At 34.9% G+C, this 18,394-nt stretch overlaps 1 protein-coding gene across 1 annotated transcript; it reads left to right on the forward strand.

Annotated features, from left to right (window-relative positions):
- Positions 1 to 431: 431 nt before the first annotated feature.
- Positions 432 to 2,010, forward strand: LOC149647447 (uncharacterized). The gene is made up of 5 exons (XM_089849355.1): positions 432 to 1,261; positions 1,322 to 1,384; positions 1,441 to 1,704; positions 1,762 to 1,951; positions 1,999 to 2,010. The coding sequence occupies exons 1-5, from the start codon at positions 1,200 to 1,202 to the stop codon at positions 2,008 to 2,010; spliced, it is 591 nt and encodes a 196-aa protein (XP_089705481.1). The 5' UTR covers positions 432 to 1,199.
- Positions 2,011 to 18,394: the final 16,384 nt, after the last annotated feature.

Here is an 18,394-nt window from a genome sequence, read left to right on the forward strand (position 1 = left end):
AACTGTACAGAAAGTGACCCAAGATAGTTCTACAACATAACTCTCCCGCTTGTTTTTCAAAATTTCTTCGCAAACGAGTTTTCTAATCACTGTGTGAGTTATTTTATACTTTCGCGCAAATTTCTGACGATTGTCTTCAATTTCGATTAGACATAACGTCCCTAACCGAGGTACGTTATTTTTACAATCATGTTCAATAATATTTTTTTCATTAAAATTGTACGAATAAATTTCTCTCATTTTTTGGGGAGGCTACACAAATAATAGTTTGGTTCCTCTTCACTGTCCCAGTATGAACACTCTTTTTCTTGGCGTTGAGCTTTGTAACAAAACTGGTTACAATTGATACAAAAAAAACTATTGTCCAGAATCGCGTAAGCGTTTTCAATATTGGTGATTAAAACTTTACCGTATTGTTTATTAATGGCTTTTTTAAATTTTTCACAATTATTGTTAACGCAGTAATGAATTTCACCACCAATAGATGAGAAACTAGCAATATCGTCTTTTTCACAAAAAAGACAGTTTAGATCCTGACCACTCTGTAACTCAGTTTGGCCTGTGGTATTTAATTCCGAAAATTGTTTTTCATTCAAGTCTGTGAAAAGTAATAATATCTTATAAGAAACACGCACGTTGTGAGGGCCTCTTTTAAAATTATACATTTATAATATGCACCCTTCTTAAAACGACTGATAAATATTTTTCGATAGGGACGCTCATTAATATGGACCCTTCTTTAAAATCGTTAATACATAAAAAACCAACAGTTAAATATTTTTTCAAAGAAAACTAGGGATGACCTCGACGCTCATTACAAATTCCTAACTAGACTTCTTAAGCTAACAACCTTGAAAATTTCTTATATAAACTGAACGGATTTCAAAGTTTCACATCATAACGCAAAAAACTTTAAGTTTGAAAATATCTTCATAGATAAAGTCTAGATTACTACTAGAAAAATGTGTCCAGCAAAATCTTTTGACTCAAACGCTGCTCAACCGGTTGAGGAATTGTAAGTTATTTTAGCTAGCAAGTTAAAATTATTTTTTAATACCGGATCTATTTTATATAGCGCTTTACCCCAACTCTGGGATATCGATGATGAATTGGAAGTAGAACCAATCATCATCCACGAGGAGTATGATATCCCAGATGGGGTGGAGGAGGAAATAAACGAATTAATCGCGAGTATTGATATGTTCGCCGAAGCCGACGACCCGGATGTTGTATCGACGGAATCATCCTCGGATGAAGAAACGTAAGGTTTTAAATAAGTTTGAGGAATTGTAAGATACCTAACAAGAAATTTTTAAAACAGCGAAAGCGAAGAACTTTACAACGCAATGATTCAAGAATACCCATGCATGCAAATTGATTTAAAGTAAAGCAAAATAAATTATTATCTAAAAATTAATAAACTAATACATGTTTTTACAGTCTTAAATATCCCTATCCTACATTGTGTTCTTGTTGTTTTTCCACCGAATTTAATTCTCATGTCATTTTTCGTACTATTGAATCCCGCTATATTCTATACTTTTGCGCTACTCCTAATTGCCCTCTTTTCCGAACTATCATCTGCCTTACCTGGGATCAGTCTAATTTCTATCCAATTAACATTTTCCTAGACACCTATTTCCTTTCTAAATATAAAGCATACCGACTTCCCCTATACGAAAAAGATCTACAAATTGACTTAAAGTAAGTTGTAAATGAGTCTTATTGTATATAAAAACTAATTTTAACCTATTTTTATAGTTCTACCTACGATATTCCTACTCGCTGCCCTAATTGTTATTGTCGTACTCCAAGCCACTACACTATCAGGGAAACTGTCTGCGTTCCGGAACGACATACAACTGTCTACAAGCTCTACTTCTGTCCTATTCGAGACTGTCCTTTATACCAACATCTCATCTGCTTCTCCTATCATCAAAAATATTATCCTGTTCATATTTTAAATAATCCTCATTTCTGTTTTCTTATTGATCGTAGACACTTACCTAAATTATTATCTCAAATTAATTCACAATAAAAATATATATATTATAACGAAACTTGTCTCTTATCTTTTTATATTAAGCTTAAACACTCTATAAGAATCCCCTCTCTTAAAACAACCGTAGTGCCAAACATTTCTTAAAAAAGTAGTTAACCTTGACAACGCCCAATAATAATTCTTTTGAAATAGTAGATATCTCGGGGAAAACTTTATCATTTTCTTTTAACGCTTCATCCGAGAAAGTCTTTTAAAAAACATGGGTCTCCCTAGCAATAACGAAGAAGCTTACGAAAACTAGTACGTTATTCTATCTTGGTAGTTTCTTATAGATTTTAAAGATTTGTCTTTTATACTATAGTTCTCAAACTCCGGCTACTTTGGATTTTCCGCGTCAAAATGAAATGGAATTGGCTAGTATCTATCGGTAAGCGAAAAAATCTATTTTTACTATAAATTTAAAAAATAAATAGTTATATACATTTTGTAGATTTAACTGTTCTTTTTCTGAAATCATGCCTTGCTCTAACTGTTTTTCGTCGCAATATCATATTGTATCCTATACTGTATTAGCTATTAATGGAATTGTTGACGCTTACTATTGTACTAATGTTAATTGTGTTTATTATTTAAAATTATTTTGCTATTGTACACACTCCATTTGTTTTATTCCTTGTCGCGGGTATTACGACGATTGGAGTACGCGATTTGCCCAAGAATTGGGCTTACCACTATTTTTATAATGTTTAAATATATTTTTACCATTTTTTCAAAAAACATATATTTTTATTATTGTAATTTACAAGTGATTAAAAAAGATTTTTAAAATTCAATTAAACAGTACGAAATCATTTGTTGAATGCTTAAAACACATTGAATATTTTGAGGATTACGTAAATTATTTTCGAATGATTTTAACAGATCGGTTAAATTTAACGTGCTGCAAAATGCGTGTAAGGTAGTTTTACTCTCGCGTTTAACATCCAATAGTCTTTTTTCAAAATCACCCAAAAGAATTCGAAAGGTGAGTAACATATTTTTTAAGAAAATTCTTTGATTAATAATAAAGTTAATATGTGTAGTAATAAACCCGTTTACGGGGTCTTGCATAATAAGCGTAAATACTTCGGGTTTAATTGTCACTGGAACGCTTTCGTCATACGTAAAGACAAGACCGTAACTCGTAATAGATATATAGATGTTCTGACAACGATAAAATTTAATTGACGATTTCTGCATACAGGCCGCGAATTCAGATTTACGTTTGTTCAAGATGTACCATATTTTATACGGTATTAAAATAAAGTTTTCACTTTCAACAATAACTGTTGGTTCTACGTCTCTTCCCCGCGGACAAACAGTTACCGTTACACCGCTTTTTGTTAAGTGTAAGTTCAAATCGCGAAACATAGCCATATTTTTATAAAAAAGTATTACTCACAACACATCACGGGTATTTTTATTCAGGAACGAGCAGTGCAGTTTCAAACATGTACTTTCGATTGACTTTCCTAACAAAAACTCGGGGTCTTTTTATACCAAAATATCTCCACTTAAAAATTCCATAATATTACCCTTAAGCGATAGAAAAGTCTTATACCTGATAATTACGAGAAAATAAAAACCTTGGGAGAATTCACACGTGATTTTTGAAAGTATAATTAACTACGAGAGAGATTTTTTTTTTTTTTTAAGTTTTTGACCCTTCGACCTTTTTGCAAAAATATCATCCATTTTAAGATCGGAGCACCTTTCCCCCGAAAAATCCCTGTTTAAATTCCCACACTTTTTCGTTTTTTATAAACCATTAAATACCAATTAAAGCTTTCCATCTGTGTAGGACGTGTATTGGAAAGCGTCTTTAGCCTTCTACATAAACTCCACCCAGACCAATTTGATCGAAGCAAAAAATACTTCTCGGTAATTACACCCAGGTGCATCGTATAAAAAAGCAATTATTTTTTGATACAATGTAATTTAAAAAATATATTTTGTAACCTAGGGGAATTCAGGTGTTCCAATCGTATATCTAATATCATTAAAAAGTATACCCGCAGCCAGATAAAAAAGCAATTATTTTTGATACATTGTAATACAAAAAATATATTTTACAACCTAAAAGTATCATTAAGTATAATTAACGACGAGAATTCTCGGTAAATTACTTTTTTAAAAAATATATTTAATAACCTAGGGGTATCCAGGTGTTTAAAATCGTATATCTACCCATCATTAAAAAGTATACCCGCAGCCAGCTAAAAAAGCAATTATTTTTGTTACATTGTATATACCTAGGGTATCATTAAGTATCATTAACGACGAGAATTCAAAATATATTTTATAACCAAGAGGTATCATTAAGTATCATTAACGACGAGAATTCAAAATATATTTTTATAACCAAGAGGTATCGTATAATTATCCATGAGAATTCTAACTTTTAAAAATTTTATAGAGGCTATAATTATCTACGAGAATTCCTATCGTAATTATTACTGGGAAAAAAATATTTTTAACCGTATAATTAGGCGTTACCCGCGCGCCGGCGCGCGGGGACGCCGTGTGTCACCCCCCCCTCCCCCGGGGGCGGCGGGGACGGTGTATATAAACTCTCGGGATTTTCGGATATTTCATTCGTTCTTCACTCGACGTTCGTTATGGCATCTTCATCTTCACTCGGTAAGCGAAAAATTAATATATCTGATGATGAGGAGGAAATAGATATTTTTGAGCAAATTAAAAACGTTAAAGAGGAAACTACTATCGAAAAAACCGGCATTATCCCTCGATACGATATTAAACGAGGTTTAGCTAGTTACGTGACTTCATTACCAGCGTCGCGTGACGATTTTTATTTCGATATTCAAATATACAAGTACGAGGATATAAAAGATAGAGATAATAAAGATATTTGGCAATGCGATGGAAGAAGATTAAGATTTGTCGCGTCTAAAGATAGCGTCGAATGTAAACAAATTCGATCTATCGTGAACAAGATCGCCAAGCATATCATCGATAATCCCGACAAGATCACGAAAAATTATTCGTTTTTTAACAAAAACGAATAATTAATCAATATGGAATCCCAATATCTATTACTCGTATATCTATTAACGTATTTATATATACTATATAACCAATATATCAATTATCACTACTATTTAATATAAAAAAAGAAGACAACTATTACGTGGCTGATGGGATGGATATGAGACTCGAAGTTAACAGATTATCAACGTTCAAGATATGGTCTGTCGAAGGTATTAGCGTGGATGACATGGCAGCCAGCGGTTTTTATTGCGAAAGTCCTAAAACCGTTCGTTGTTTTTCGTGCCTTACCGCCTTGACTGGATGGAGAGCCGACAATCATCCATTGGGTGTTCATTGGCTCGAACAACCGTTATGCAGATTTATTCGTGCGGACGGAAAGAGTTGTGGAAACGTCCCTATCATTGGACGTAATTTTTTCGAGGAAATGGAAAGGAAATACTCGGGACCGGAAAATGATCGCAGCAGAGTTTGTAAACTATCACCTTACGCATCCATGTTACAACACAGAGTCGAAATCTATTTAAAAGAAAAAGAAGAAAAACGAAAAAAAAAATATATAAAACTCTAAACAATTTGATAAACTTACTCATTTTAAGATGAGTAGTTCGAGCGATTCCGAAAATGAAGAACCGCTAAATTTAAGTGTTAAAGCTAATCCTAAACAATTTTATACTTGCGAAAAAATATTAGATAAAAAATCTCGAAAATACAAATGTAATCAAATAGAATGTAAAATTAAATTTAAAAATTTAGAACGTATTAAATTAACCGAAGTAAACGAAACGTTTGTTAGTATAATTAATTCCATACTCTTTGAATTATTACGCAATCATCAAGGATATAATAGAGTTAGATTTTGTATTCGTTCGGATGAGTTGGATAGTCCGATAAATTTAAGGTTTATGAATATTAATGAATTAACGGCTGAAAGAGTAATAGGAGCTATAAGTCAAGTTGCGCAATCAAATCGAAATTTCCATTTACAAAGCTCTTTAGTTTTTGACGTTATTTTTTTACATTGCGACGTACCCGTTGGACGTCGATCAAAATAATTAAAAAATAGAAATATAGTAATTTTGGATACGTTTATAAAAACGAGTCCAAATTATATTTACATTGACAATACCGATAACTTATGTTTTGGAAGAGCTTTGGTGATAGGAATTTATTTGGCTGATAAGAGATTCGAAAAGAATACGAATGAAAAGTATCAAACAACGAACGAGTCAATTAATTATTTTAGAAAGATAAAAAAATGTAATCACCCCCTCCAAAAAGAAAAAGCGGAGCAATTATATAAAAACGCTAATATTTCTCCGGATACCGTTAATTTATTAGATATTCAAAATTTTCAAACTTACTTAAACGAATATCAAATTATTATATTCAGAGCTGATAATTTAGAAAAATATTTTGTCGGACCTTTCAAGGAAAAACAAATTTTTCTATTGTTAGTTAATGATCACGTGCATGTAGTTAAGGAATTGCATACAATGTTTGGCGGTATATCTTAATGTTCTAAATGTTTAAAAGTATTTCACGGAACTAATCAAAAGAATAATCACTTTTGCGAAACTCGAGTTAAATGTAGTAGATGTAGAACTTTAAATGTATTCCACGAAGATAAACTAATTAAACCTGTTAAATGTCGAAAATGCCATCGTTATTTTAAAGGAGAAGAATGTTTGAATTTTCATATATCTAACGGAACGTGCGATAACTTTAAAAGGTGTTTAAAATGTGGACTAGAACTGAAAGAAAAACACTCTTGCTCGAAACCATGTAAAAACTGTTTACGCGTACACGAGAGGAACCGTTGTTACGTTATGCCTCTTTCGAGAACGTACGAAAAAACCAGATATTGTTATTTCGATACCGAATCAATCGTTAAAAATAACGAACACGTCCCTGTCTTACTCGTAAGTGCTATGCAAGAAAATGAAGGGAACAATTACGAGTACGAGATATTTCGGGGGTTCGACTGCGTCGATAAATTTCTAAATTATTTATTCCGGACAGTTGTGGGAATCTTCAGAAGAATCTTCTTAAGAAGGGCGCTATCACGCCTTCTAACCCTTCTTTTCCGTAGAAGAGAGGGCAACACTATAGAAGCTGAAGTGCGACTTCTTTGAAAAGAAGATTGGGTAAAAGAAGGCACAACTTCCTTCCTACTACCCTACCTTCCTTCCCCAGACCGAAAAATGCATGGAATGGAGCTTTAGCTATCGCGAGCGTCCCTTCTAAGATTCGGAAGGTACTCCCTCGAGAAGGGAGGTGAGCCTTCTTTTTTGGGAAGAAATATCTCTTTAGAATTAAAGAAGGCAACTGGCTGGAGAAGGATGTTTACCTTCTTTTTATGGGAAGGGATAGTGGCAAAGATGGGACGTTTTGGGGGAGGGAGGGAATAGGCATTGCCCAAGAAGCGAATTTATTTTTTTTCCGTGATGTAATCAGCCCGCGGAAGGTTTTAAGGCTTCTTTCAATGGGAAAGAAGTTCTGATAGGTAAGGTAGTACAGCTCTATTATGAAATAAAATACGAGAAACTATCGGTAGATGATGTTATTCCACCAAATAAAAATTTATGTGTTTGAAAATATGAATTTGATTGAATCGATGAAGATCACTGAACATTCTCAATTTATTAAGTCACTAGTATGTAGTAATTACAATTATGGTTTTTTCTATTGAGTTCAAATACTAACTTTCTGCCCTAATGAAATATTAAACCTAGGCCTATATGTGAATTATGTTAATGATTTTAGTATCAAGCATAAAACTATGGATTTTATTATGAAGCATAAAATTACGGACAATTTCAATATTAAGCATAAAATTACGGATATAAGTATTAAGCGTAAAATTACAAATTTTAATATTAAGCCTCAACTTATTAATCTGTGACGATCAAATCAAAGCAGCGATTCCAAAACCGATTTTGATATCAAACTCGACGAAGGTAAACAAAAACTCGCTTTTTTATTCAATTGGTTTATATGTAACCTAAACGGGAGCCACCGAGACTTGCGGTATTCTCTTTGTTAGATGCTTGCTCCGCCGCGGGTCGGTGAATATTTTCACCCAGCAAGTCTTTTGTGGCGCCCTTTAATCATAGTAATTTTGCACAGCTGATAGATATTTCACCTTGTGCACATTTTATTTTATCCAACCTGGAATCCGTTGGCGACAATTTTCGGAGCACAAGACTCGGATTCGGATTCTAAACTAAACACTAAAGGCAACGTTAGATGACGACGGTTGGGAGAGAAAAAGTTGCATAGCGCATTCCCTACAATTAGTTGTGAATGATGCCATTAAGGCCAATGAGAGATCGAAACAGTTACTCGAAAATGTCCAAAACTGGATAAGCCTTTTTCGAAAATCGCCTAAATGGACGGAAGAATTAAAATCAAGAAGTTGCAGCGTTGATTTGAAAATGATAGGGGGTGTTCGCTGGAGCGCTGTTTTTCTTGGATTGGAACGATTTACGAAGGTCAGTTTATTTTAAGGGTCCATCTTTTCTAGAAAGAACCTCTGAATGTTTTTTGTCTAACTTCAATTTGAAAAGTTAGACAAGCAAGTTCTAATAGAGAATATTTTGTACAACAAACAAATATATTCCAGGATAATGTTGGAAGCAATGGTTTATGGAAACAAAAAATTCCACGATCGGAGTACTGGAAAACCTCCAAAAACGGATTTCATCAATGTTGAAGGACCCATATTACATTATGGCCTCTCTCCTCGATCCAACCCAAAAAACATACTTTTTGAGAGTAAGTATCATTACTTATGAACATGTTTATTATGAATATCGAACATCATTAGGCAGAGATCAGTTCTTATTATGGTACAATTTTGATTTGTTGCTTTTCCAACTTTGAAGAATTAAATTTTGCTAAAAATAATTATCAATTTGATTCACTTTGATTATAGACACAACAATAATACAATTCCATGTTCATAATTAACATTAATAAAATAAATTTACGACATGGATATAAGTCATGTTTATACTAATATTTCAAATCTTAAGGTTCTTATACACAACCAGTATGGACAAATTTGTATCCAAACTTCAAGTGCGTGACAAAGACAAGTACACATGTTTTCATCAGAGAGTAATTTCATAGGTATTTGAAAATTAGGCATAGAGGTCCGTGCCCACGAACTAAAAAAACTCGCGGATATTTTAAATCCTGAAGATCCTGAAGTTTTTCGTCTCTTGTCAGCACGCACAAAGCTAGGTTACGTAGAGACCTAGGTTTGCTCGTGCTGACAATCGATGTTGTAACAGAGTATATCCAGAATAAGCTGTCGTTCGAGATAGGGATTTGCCTATCCTGTAGAGTGAAAACAATTTACGCACGCGCATTCTTTATTGATATCCCCCTTCCGGGGAAAATATTATTTTTTCTTACAAAAGTCAAAAACTGAGGTAAGAGATATGAGGGTGAGACGTCAAGAGACATTTCGTAGTACCACAGCTCTATTGGAGCATTTACACTTAAATATTTCTATGATTGAATGACCCTATCTATCCTATATCTCATGGTCGCCTTACCAGTGCCACCATCGTGCATCCCGTGAAACAAATTTTTTGAAGTGCAATGTGTTATTAAATATTGTTTATAATTGTAATATATTTATATATTTTTAATTTTTACCGTAGTTTAATTAATTTATTTTGCCTTAAAAATTAATGTTAATTTTCTGAGATTAATAAATCTTTCATATCTAAAATATTCTTCTTTCCTTTACCTTCTTAAACATTGGCCTTCCCTTCCAAAGAAGGAAGATTGGGTTCCGAGAGAGGAGATCTTCTCGAAAAAGAAGGCGCTGTCCCCTCTCTAGGAATCTTTCGTCCAACCATAGTATGTTTCCTTCTAAAGAAGGTAAACTTTCCTTCCGAGGCAAGCGCCTTCTTTTACAAAGAAGGAAAAATTTTCTTCTAATGGGGGAAACCTACAGTTGAGAAGGGAGAATACCACTTCGAACCCTAGACCTTCAGCCTGTCTGAGTTACTCACCCCTTTCTTCTCTCCAACACCTCTACTCTTGAACGGAGAAGGGAGAGGAGGGAATTTTTCAAAAAGCTTCTGAGAAGGTGAAGCGGGATTTGCCGGTGTCGCATTCTGCGGAAAGAAGGGGAAGGTGGGTTTAGGGAAGAAATCGCCAAATTCCCACCACTGATTCCGGACGAAAGAAATGGTTTTCCAACACGCGACAAAACGGCTTAAAGCAACTAAACCGGTTTTTGAAAATATTACGTTGTTAGCCCATAACAGTAAAGGTTTCGATTCGTTCTTTATTCTTCGTGGGTTATTAAAATTGAACATCATACCGGATATTGTTTTTGACGGAAGCAAAATGTTGGCCATTTTTTTGAAAAATCAAAAAATGAAATTTATCGACTCTTTCAATTTCGTCTCGCAACCATTAAGATCGTTCCCCGTGACGTTTTCTTTGGGCGAAAATAGAAAAGAATTTTTCCCTTACATATTCCACACCGAAGAAACTTTGGATTATGTCGGTCCACTACCGCCGAAAGAGTATTTTCAACCGGAACATATGAAAGAAAAAGATTATAAAGATTTTCTCGAATGGTACGCGACGAAATCGAGACAATCGGTCTATAATTTACGCGAAGAACTGGAATATTATACTATCATGGATGTTAAGGTTTTACAACAGGGTATGGATAAATTTAGACAATTGTTCGAGAAGGAAACTGGTTTCGATGTTTTAAATATGAACGCTTTAACCATAGCGGGGGCCTGCACGAATATTTTCCTTCATAAATACTTGGAAGAATTTACACTCGGAGTAGTACCGTGTAACGGCTACAGGAATAACTACAATCAAAGCAAATCTGCTTTAAAATGGTTGGCGTGGGAAGAAAAAGAACGCGGAATAAAAATTCAATCGGTTCTCTCGTTGGAAGGGGAAAAAAAGATTGGACGATACCCGGTAGATAGTTATTCTTCTCAACCCGAAATAATATTTCAATTTGACGGAGATTTTATTCACGGATGTCCGAAACATACGAAAGGAGGCGAATGGAATCCGTTATTGCAAGATACGTTTAAAAATTTATACGAGAGAACTCTGGATCGAGATGATGATATCATGTGTAATGCACCGAACGCTGAATATGTTAGAATATGGAGTTGCGAGTTTGACGAAATGTTGAAAAACAGAATCGAGGTAAGAAAGTTTTGTGATTCGTTACACTTTCGAGATCCGATAGGACCAAGATCGGCATTATACGGTGGTCGTACTGAATGCTTCAGGCTGTATCATAAAACCAAACCAAACGAAAAAATTCTATATTACGATGTTTGTAGTTTGTACCCCTTTGTATGTAAAAACAGAGACTATCCTAAAAATCACCCGGAGATTATTACGAGAGATTTTTCATTCGATTTGAATCATTACTTTGGGGTAATGTCTTGTATAATATTAGCTCCGAAAGACGCTTACATACCGGCATTACCAATTCGAACCAGAAAAAAACTATTTTTCGCTTTGTGTCGTACTTGCGTGGAAAACGATATACAAACAACCTGCGCGCATAACGACTCCGAGCGAGCTTTCGAAGGGATTTGGCCCACCCCAGAAATATACATGGCGGTCGAAACCGGTTACGTTATATTGGAAATCTTCGAGGTTCACCATTACCCCGAAAGGTACACCTATATCAAGGATAAAGATCCTGGTTTTTTCGGCAGTTACATTAATACATTTTTGAAACTAAAAATCCAAAACTCTGGCTGGCCTCGCAACGTTACCACCGACGAGGAAAAAACGGAATATTTAAGACTAATTAAAGAACGAGAAGATATCGAGATTAGACCCGAAGATGTAACAAACAATTCAGCTCTACGCGCGTTGGCGAAATTAGCTTTAAACTCGTTATGGGGTCGACATTGCTTAAACAACGATAAACCAAAATCGGTTTTCGTCAAGGATTATCAAGATTTCATTAAAATTATAATGGATCCGACATTGGAATTAACGGATATGCGGCCAATTAACGACGATGACGTTTGTTTAATGACCTATAAATTCAAAAAAGATTTTTGCCCGACATATTACAAAGGATCGGCAGTGTTGGGGAGTTTCGTTAGTTCGTACGGTCGGATCGAATTATTTCGAACTCTGAATAAATTAAAAGAAAGGGTTTTGTACTGCGATACGGATAGTATTATATTTATTCACAAAGAAAGTGACGAATTTCTTCCACCCGTCGGACAATTTATGGGTGATTGGACCGACGAAGTTCCAAATGGGTATATATCGGAATTCGTTACTTCGGGTCCGAAATCGTACAGTTACAAAACAAATACCGGGCATTGCGTTACGAAAATGAAAGGAATTTCGTTAAACAGGAAAAACGAACAGATAATTAACTTTGATTCGATCAAATCGGCTTTAGACACTCCGGGAACTAGTTACACTTTGGAAATCCCCTTTAACGTTGTGCGTGACAAAGCTCGCGCGAAACTACTTTTAGGAAATCTGAAAAAAGTTTCGGCGTGACTTTTAATAAGAGAATAATCGCGGACAATTTTTTAACATATCCGTTTGGATACTCGTTAAAGCAAGATGCAACGTGAAAGTCTACGTTTAAAATCATTCAATCGTCATTGGACTTCCAATTCGTCGGAGTTGGAAGTTATCCCCGCGGAACTAGCAGCGTCGGGTCTCTTTTACTTGAACGACGGTTTAAAAACCATGTGTTTCAGCTGTCATAACTTATTCGATTGGGGAGGATCGAATGAGACTAATCCTCACGAAGTGCATCAAAAACAAGCTCCATTTTGTAATTATATTCTCGGACTCGATATTACTAACGTGAGTCTGGCTGATGAAGAAGGGGAAAAGAGAAGATTAAAGGAAGAAATCGTGGAATATTTTGACGAATCCATCAAAACGTTTACGTCTAGTTTCGTCGATTTAATTCTTGAATCGTCGATAGATGCTTTCAACACGGAATTTCAACTCTAAAAGAAAAAAAGTGACTTTCGACGATATCCCCGTGGTTTTTATTATTCCGTACGAAGATCGCGTTAATTGGAGAGAATTAAACAAACTCCAATTTCAAAAACGGATTGACGATTTTAACAAACTTTTTGAGAAATGTTTGATTCGTGCGCTTGTAGAATAAAATTCCAAGCCCCCATGCAAATTTTACTGGCCGGTAGTACTAGGGCTGGTAAAACGACGTGGATATTTAACCTTTTGAAACACGCCCATTGTTTGATCGAACCACCTCCGGACAGGATAGTGTACTGTTATAAAGAATATCAACCGAAACTTGACATTGCGAAAAAAGAAATTAAAAACATTGAATTTATGGAAGGACTCCCCCCAGATGATTCTTCATTTTGGGATGAAAGTATTAATAATTTTCTAATAATAGATGATCTGGCATTCTCTTGTTATAATAGTTCCCATATCGCTAATATATTTTGCGTCGGCTCTCATCATAAAAATTTATCCGTCGCTCTTTTAACTCAAAATCTTTTTGGTCAAGGTAAAGAGAGTCGAACCATTAGTCTTAACTCTTCGATGTTGCGGATCGTAATATATATTTTCGATTTTACGCGCTATTCGTTTACTAACCATCTTTGAAGGTATTTGGTTAATAAAGAAAAAAACCATCTGTGAATAAGCTTTTTATTTATCAAACGTAATTGTAAAAAACATCTCTTTTCAATTCCGTTACATTGTCGGTAATAATAAGAAATAATTGATCCAAATTTTCGTTCTTCTCTCCAAATCATTTTTCAAACTCATTCTTCAGGTTCGTCTTATTTAACATCGATATCGCTTGTAGGATATTCAAGTCAGTATTCGAATTTGAGGTGCAGGATACGTGGTGCTCGATTTCGCCTTGGCAATTAAGATTACCGCAGCAGTTGGTGTTTTCCAGTAAATTTTCGGTAATGCCTCGCAAAATCATTGTTCTGAATAATTCCTTGGTATTGGCTTTTATTTCCAATTGCCGATCCAATTCCGGTTTTATTTGTTTCAATCGACTCCACGTGGTTTTATTTAAACAAAATCCTTTACACGTAGCCATCCACAGTAAATCGTAACGATGAATATTCGAATTTTCGCATACGTATTGTCGAATGTCGATATACTTTGTTCCGGTTCGAGATACGTAACCTTCAACTTGAAAATTTTCCGGTAGGGTACTGTGGAAGCGAGGTAAGACGTCTTGGAAAAACAAGTTTATATAATCCACCAGCAACCATAAGTTTTGATATACTTTGTTACTAATAGTAACCATATACTCCGTTCTCGCATTATCGGAAATGGAAATAATTAGATCATCGCCAGCTTCGGCTATCTCGATAGTTTGTTTATCGGAGAGATTGTACTGTTGTTGTTTCATGATTTTCACGCGATCATTTGACGCTAATTCGTTGGAGACGTTTAATTTTATATTTCTTTCAACACCTTTTTAATTTCCTTAAAATCCCAACAATTACCGACGATAGTTACGTGTCTTTTGTTATTTCTAACTGTTACGAGAAGATTATTATCTTTTCGAGTTGGAAAATAAACGTACTCGTCCATACTCTCACTCTAGTTTGTACAAAACGTTACGATCCCTCGTTATTAATAACTCGTTTTCAAACTCGGCGTATACTATGGCTGTTACCGCAAAAGTGAGTGGCCTTTTAAAACGTATAGTTAACCTTAAACTACCGTGTTTTTTTAAAGAACAATGCTCGGCACTAGCCTGCTCTTCCGGTGTAAAGTCAACAGCGTATAGAGTGTTACCTCTAGGATAATCAAAAAGACTAATGTAGTTTCCTTTATTTTTCCCATACATATCTAGAGCCGTAAATAAGGTAGCGTATTCCCTACAGTAATGATCCTGAGGAAAATCCGGTGTGAAAGGTTGATCTGGATAATTTTTATTCCCTACTGTAACTGTAAATTCCCTACTTTTATACCCCCCTTTGTTATTTAGGGTTCTTCTTTAAGCTAAAAAATCAGACTTCTTCCTTATTCTTTTCACCTTTCTCTTTCCTAATTTACTGGCTCTTTTTCTTCTTTTACGTCTTCCACTCCCAAATTGCGCTTCTCCTATTTTATCACCCGCTTTATGTAATAAATTAGACCCCGCAATTTTAATATTCTTTTTGAAAGAGCTTTTAGGATCTGCTCCCGTTGATATGTCGCCGAACCATCTACTTCCGACACCTATCGCTTCTCGTCCAACAGCTTTTGCTGCTGGTTTGAGTATGGGGGTTATGAAGCGAACTAAACTCTTAAATATAGATCCTAACCCGTTTCCTCTTTGAAATACTGGCCCTACAAACGCTTCGCCCGATTGTTGTAAATAATAATTATAATATCTATTCCGAACAGACATTATTAGTGATTACGGATCCTTCTAAAATGTAAAGTCGTAACGGTTTTTCCGAGTTTGAATGGGATTTTCGTTCCCGAATCTGTTGTTATATCTATCTCAACTAAATTAAAATTGGGTGTACGTACTGGATAATAATTAATTGGATTGAATGTTAACACGTGAGGTTTATTATCTCGACTGTTTTCAGGTCTTGGAATTGTACGTAAAAGCCCACCCCAAGAGTCACCTATTACCTGGGGGTATATGAGACTCGTATAAATGAATAAGGTTTGTACACCTCTATTTATATCTCCGAGATGTTTACTTTCCGTATTGTTCCTCAACGGAGTGTCTACTTGACTCTTATCAAACCCTAACATGTAACCTAATCCGGGATTATCTTTTGGAAATGTAATTGAAAAATAATCAATATATTTAGCCTCATTTTTGGTAATTTTATGCCATGGGGTATTCTCTTTAACAATTCCAACCCCGCATTTGATTGTTACTGTTCCTGTTTTATTATACACAAAATCGAAATATTTTCGTTTCGATTCGGGTAAAACCATTTTCATTGCTTCGAGTACGGTATCTATACTTTCATACGTTCCGTGAGGTATCTTATAAGCTTTCGTTTCGATTGATCTTTATTAACGTCAACGGGTCTATTTCGATCCCTTGGAACAAATTGTTTGACTTGGAATTTACCCAAATTTCTGGTATCTAATTGATCCCGTGCAGTGTCTAAAGGATTACTAGCTATATATGTTTCCCGAAAAATCCATCGATCCCAATCTAATTCCGCTATTCCAAGTACTTTTCCATATTCTTTAGGAAACTTAATAACCGTTTGTTTGTCTCCGCTAATTTTAATTTGAATAAATGTCATTCCCTCTTTCGTCATTATTTCAAAATTTATATCATCCCCAGCTTTTGTTGTTATTGACTGTTTAAACGTTTCGAATAATTTTTGGTATATACTAGTAGGTTCGTCGTTCGGTCCCCTAACTATATCACCCAATTTACCACAACCCCCTTCACCAATTTCGTACTCATAATCAAGATCCACCGATCTAACGACAAATTCATCAAAACAATCAGTTATGTTATCCCACTTTGAAGGCATATTTATTTCCGACAACCCAACCTCCCAATTTCCCTCCGATAAATTATACGTTGTAGGTAGTTCAGTTCTATAACTTGTTTTAGTATTTTCAGGATATAATTGCATGGAGGCATTACTAGGTAAAGTAATGTAAAAGGAATCGTAAGCGGGTGCTAACATTGCCATGTTTACTTGTCGAGTTATTTATTGCTAATGACTTATTCATCAATTTACTAATTGCTTTTATTAACAGTTTTTGATTGACAGGTATGATTTTTTTTGTTTTATGTAAATTATAATCATTTTCGCTTCATTTGCATGGTTTAAGGTATGGATTTCGGAATTTTACAAATTTAGATCCTAATTTGCATAGGCAAAAGTGGAATTTCTGAATTATGCAAATTTTGATAATTTTTACCTCATTTGCATAGTCAAAAGTGGGATTTCTGAATTATGCAAATTTGGATCATTGTTGGCTAATTTGCATGCCTAAAAGTGTGGTAACTTACTACTAATGTTGAAAAGACTCGTAACAGCTCCAAACTCATTAACTTGGAAGACTCGTTCAATGTCATCAGCTGTGCTATTGTTTTTTATGTCAACAAAATTTCCCATTTCGTCAACAAACAATTCTTTAGATGAACTAGTAGCACGGTCTCTCAGAACCTTTCGTACAAGACCATCAGAATCCAATTGGAAAATTTTGCTGTAACGTGACTCGTCGTCATTTTTCAATATTTTTCCATTATTTCCAATTACATAATAGGTGATTTCGTGGAAATAAGCTTCTTTCAGGCTATTGTGAAGGCTTTTCGCACCCACTACTTTCTCCAAATTGTCTTGATTAACAGACCAATTTTTTTTCATTTGCTCAGCAATATCTTTAAATTCACTAAGCACCCTTGATAGGTGGGCGTGGTATGCCGAATACATTTGTCTTTTCAAATGTAATATTCTACCAGCTAACAATTGGCATTTTAGCTTGTGAGAGACAGATTTGGTGGATCTGTTTCTAGTCTCAGCGTCAACAGACTTCGATACTGCTAATCTTTCAGTTAAACGTGTGACCAGAAAACGTTTGTAGCTTTCACCCATGAATTTCTTGTTTTTCGTTTCGAAAATCCCTGGATTCAAGAGCTTTTTCGCAAAACCCATTTTACCCTTCTGAATTCGTTTCTTATTAGTTTTTTATTTTTTTTGTACGCACATTAATGCTACCACCTGGCGGCATAGTTTTCGTATGTACTTTCACTTTCTCAAGCAGAGATTTACGCAACGCATAGTTTTTCGCATTCTTTCTTTGAAAGTACGCGTTGTTTATCAAATAGTATTTTTTGCAGTATATCTTGTTAGCGTGACTCCTCACCGAAGTTTTACTCTGAAGTTGGAAGAGAAGTGCAATAAAGCGTTGCACAAAGAAGTCGTTGGACCCCAAAGAAATCCAATAAAGTGTTGCTCAAAGGACACTTTGAACCCACAAAGATGTCCAATCGAGTGTTGCACAAAGAACACTTTGGACCCACAAAGATGTCCAATCGAGTGTTGCGCAAAGAACACTTTGGACCCACAAAGATGTCCAATCGAGTGTTGCGCAAAGAACACTTTGGACCCACAAAGATGTCCAATCGAGTGCTGCACAAAGAACACTTTGGACCCACAAAGAATTACAATTATATACACTCCTAAATAAAAAAAGCATACAGTAAAATGAAGTAGAAAGTATTAGGCTTAACGTGAATGGAAAAAAGAAAAATTAGAAAATTGGAAAGGTGAAAAACAGAGAAATAATTCAATAAATACCCTGTAAAGAAATCAAACGAATTAAACTTATTAACCCTCAAAATATTATTTAGAAATAATAATT

This window comes from Phalangium opilio, unplaced genomic scaffold, assembly GCF_054372755.1.
Source record: "Phalangium opilio isolate 3A_F unplaced genomic scaffold, DU_Popi_V2 ptg000088l_1, whole genome shotgun sequence".
Lineage (NCBI taxonomy): Eukaryota > Metazoa > Arthropoda > Arachnida > Opiliones > Phalangiidae > Phalangium > Phalangium opilio.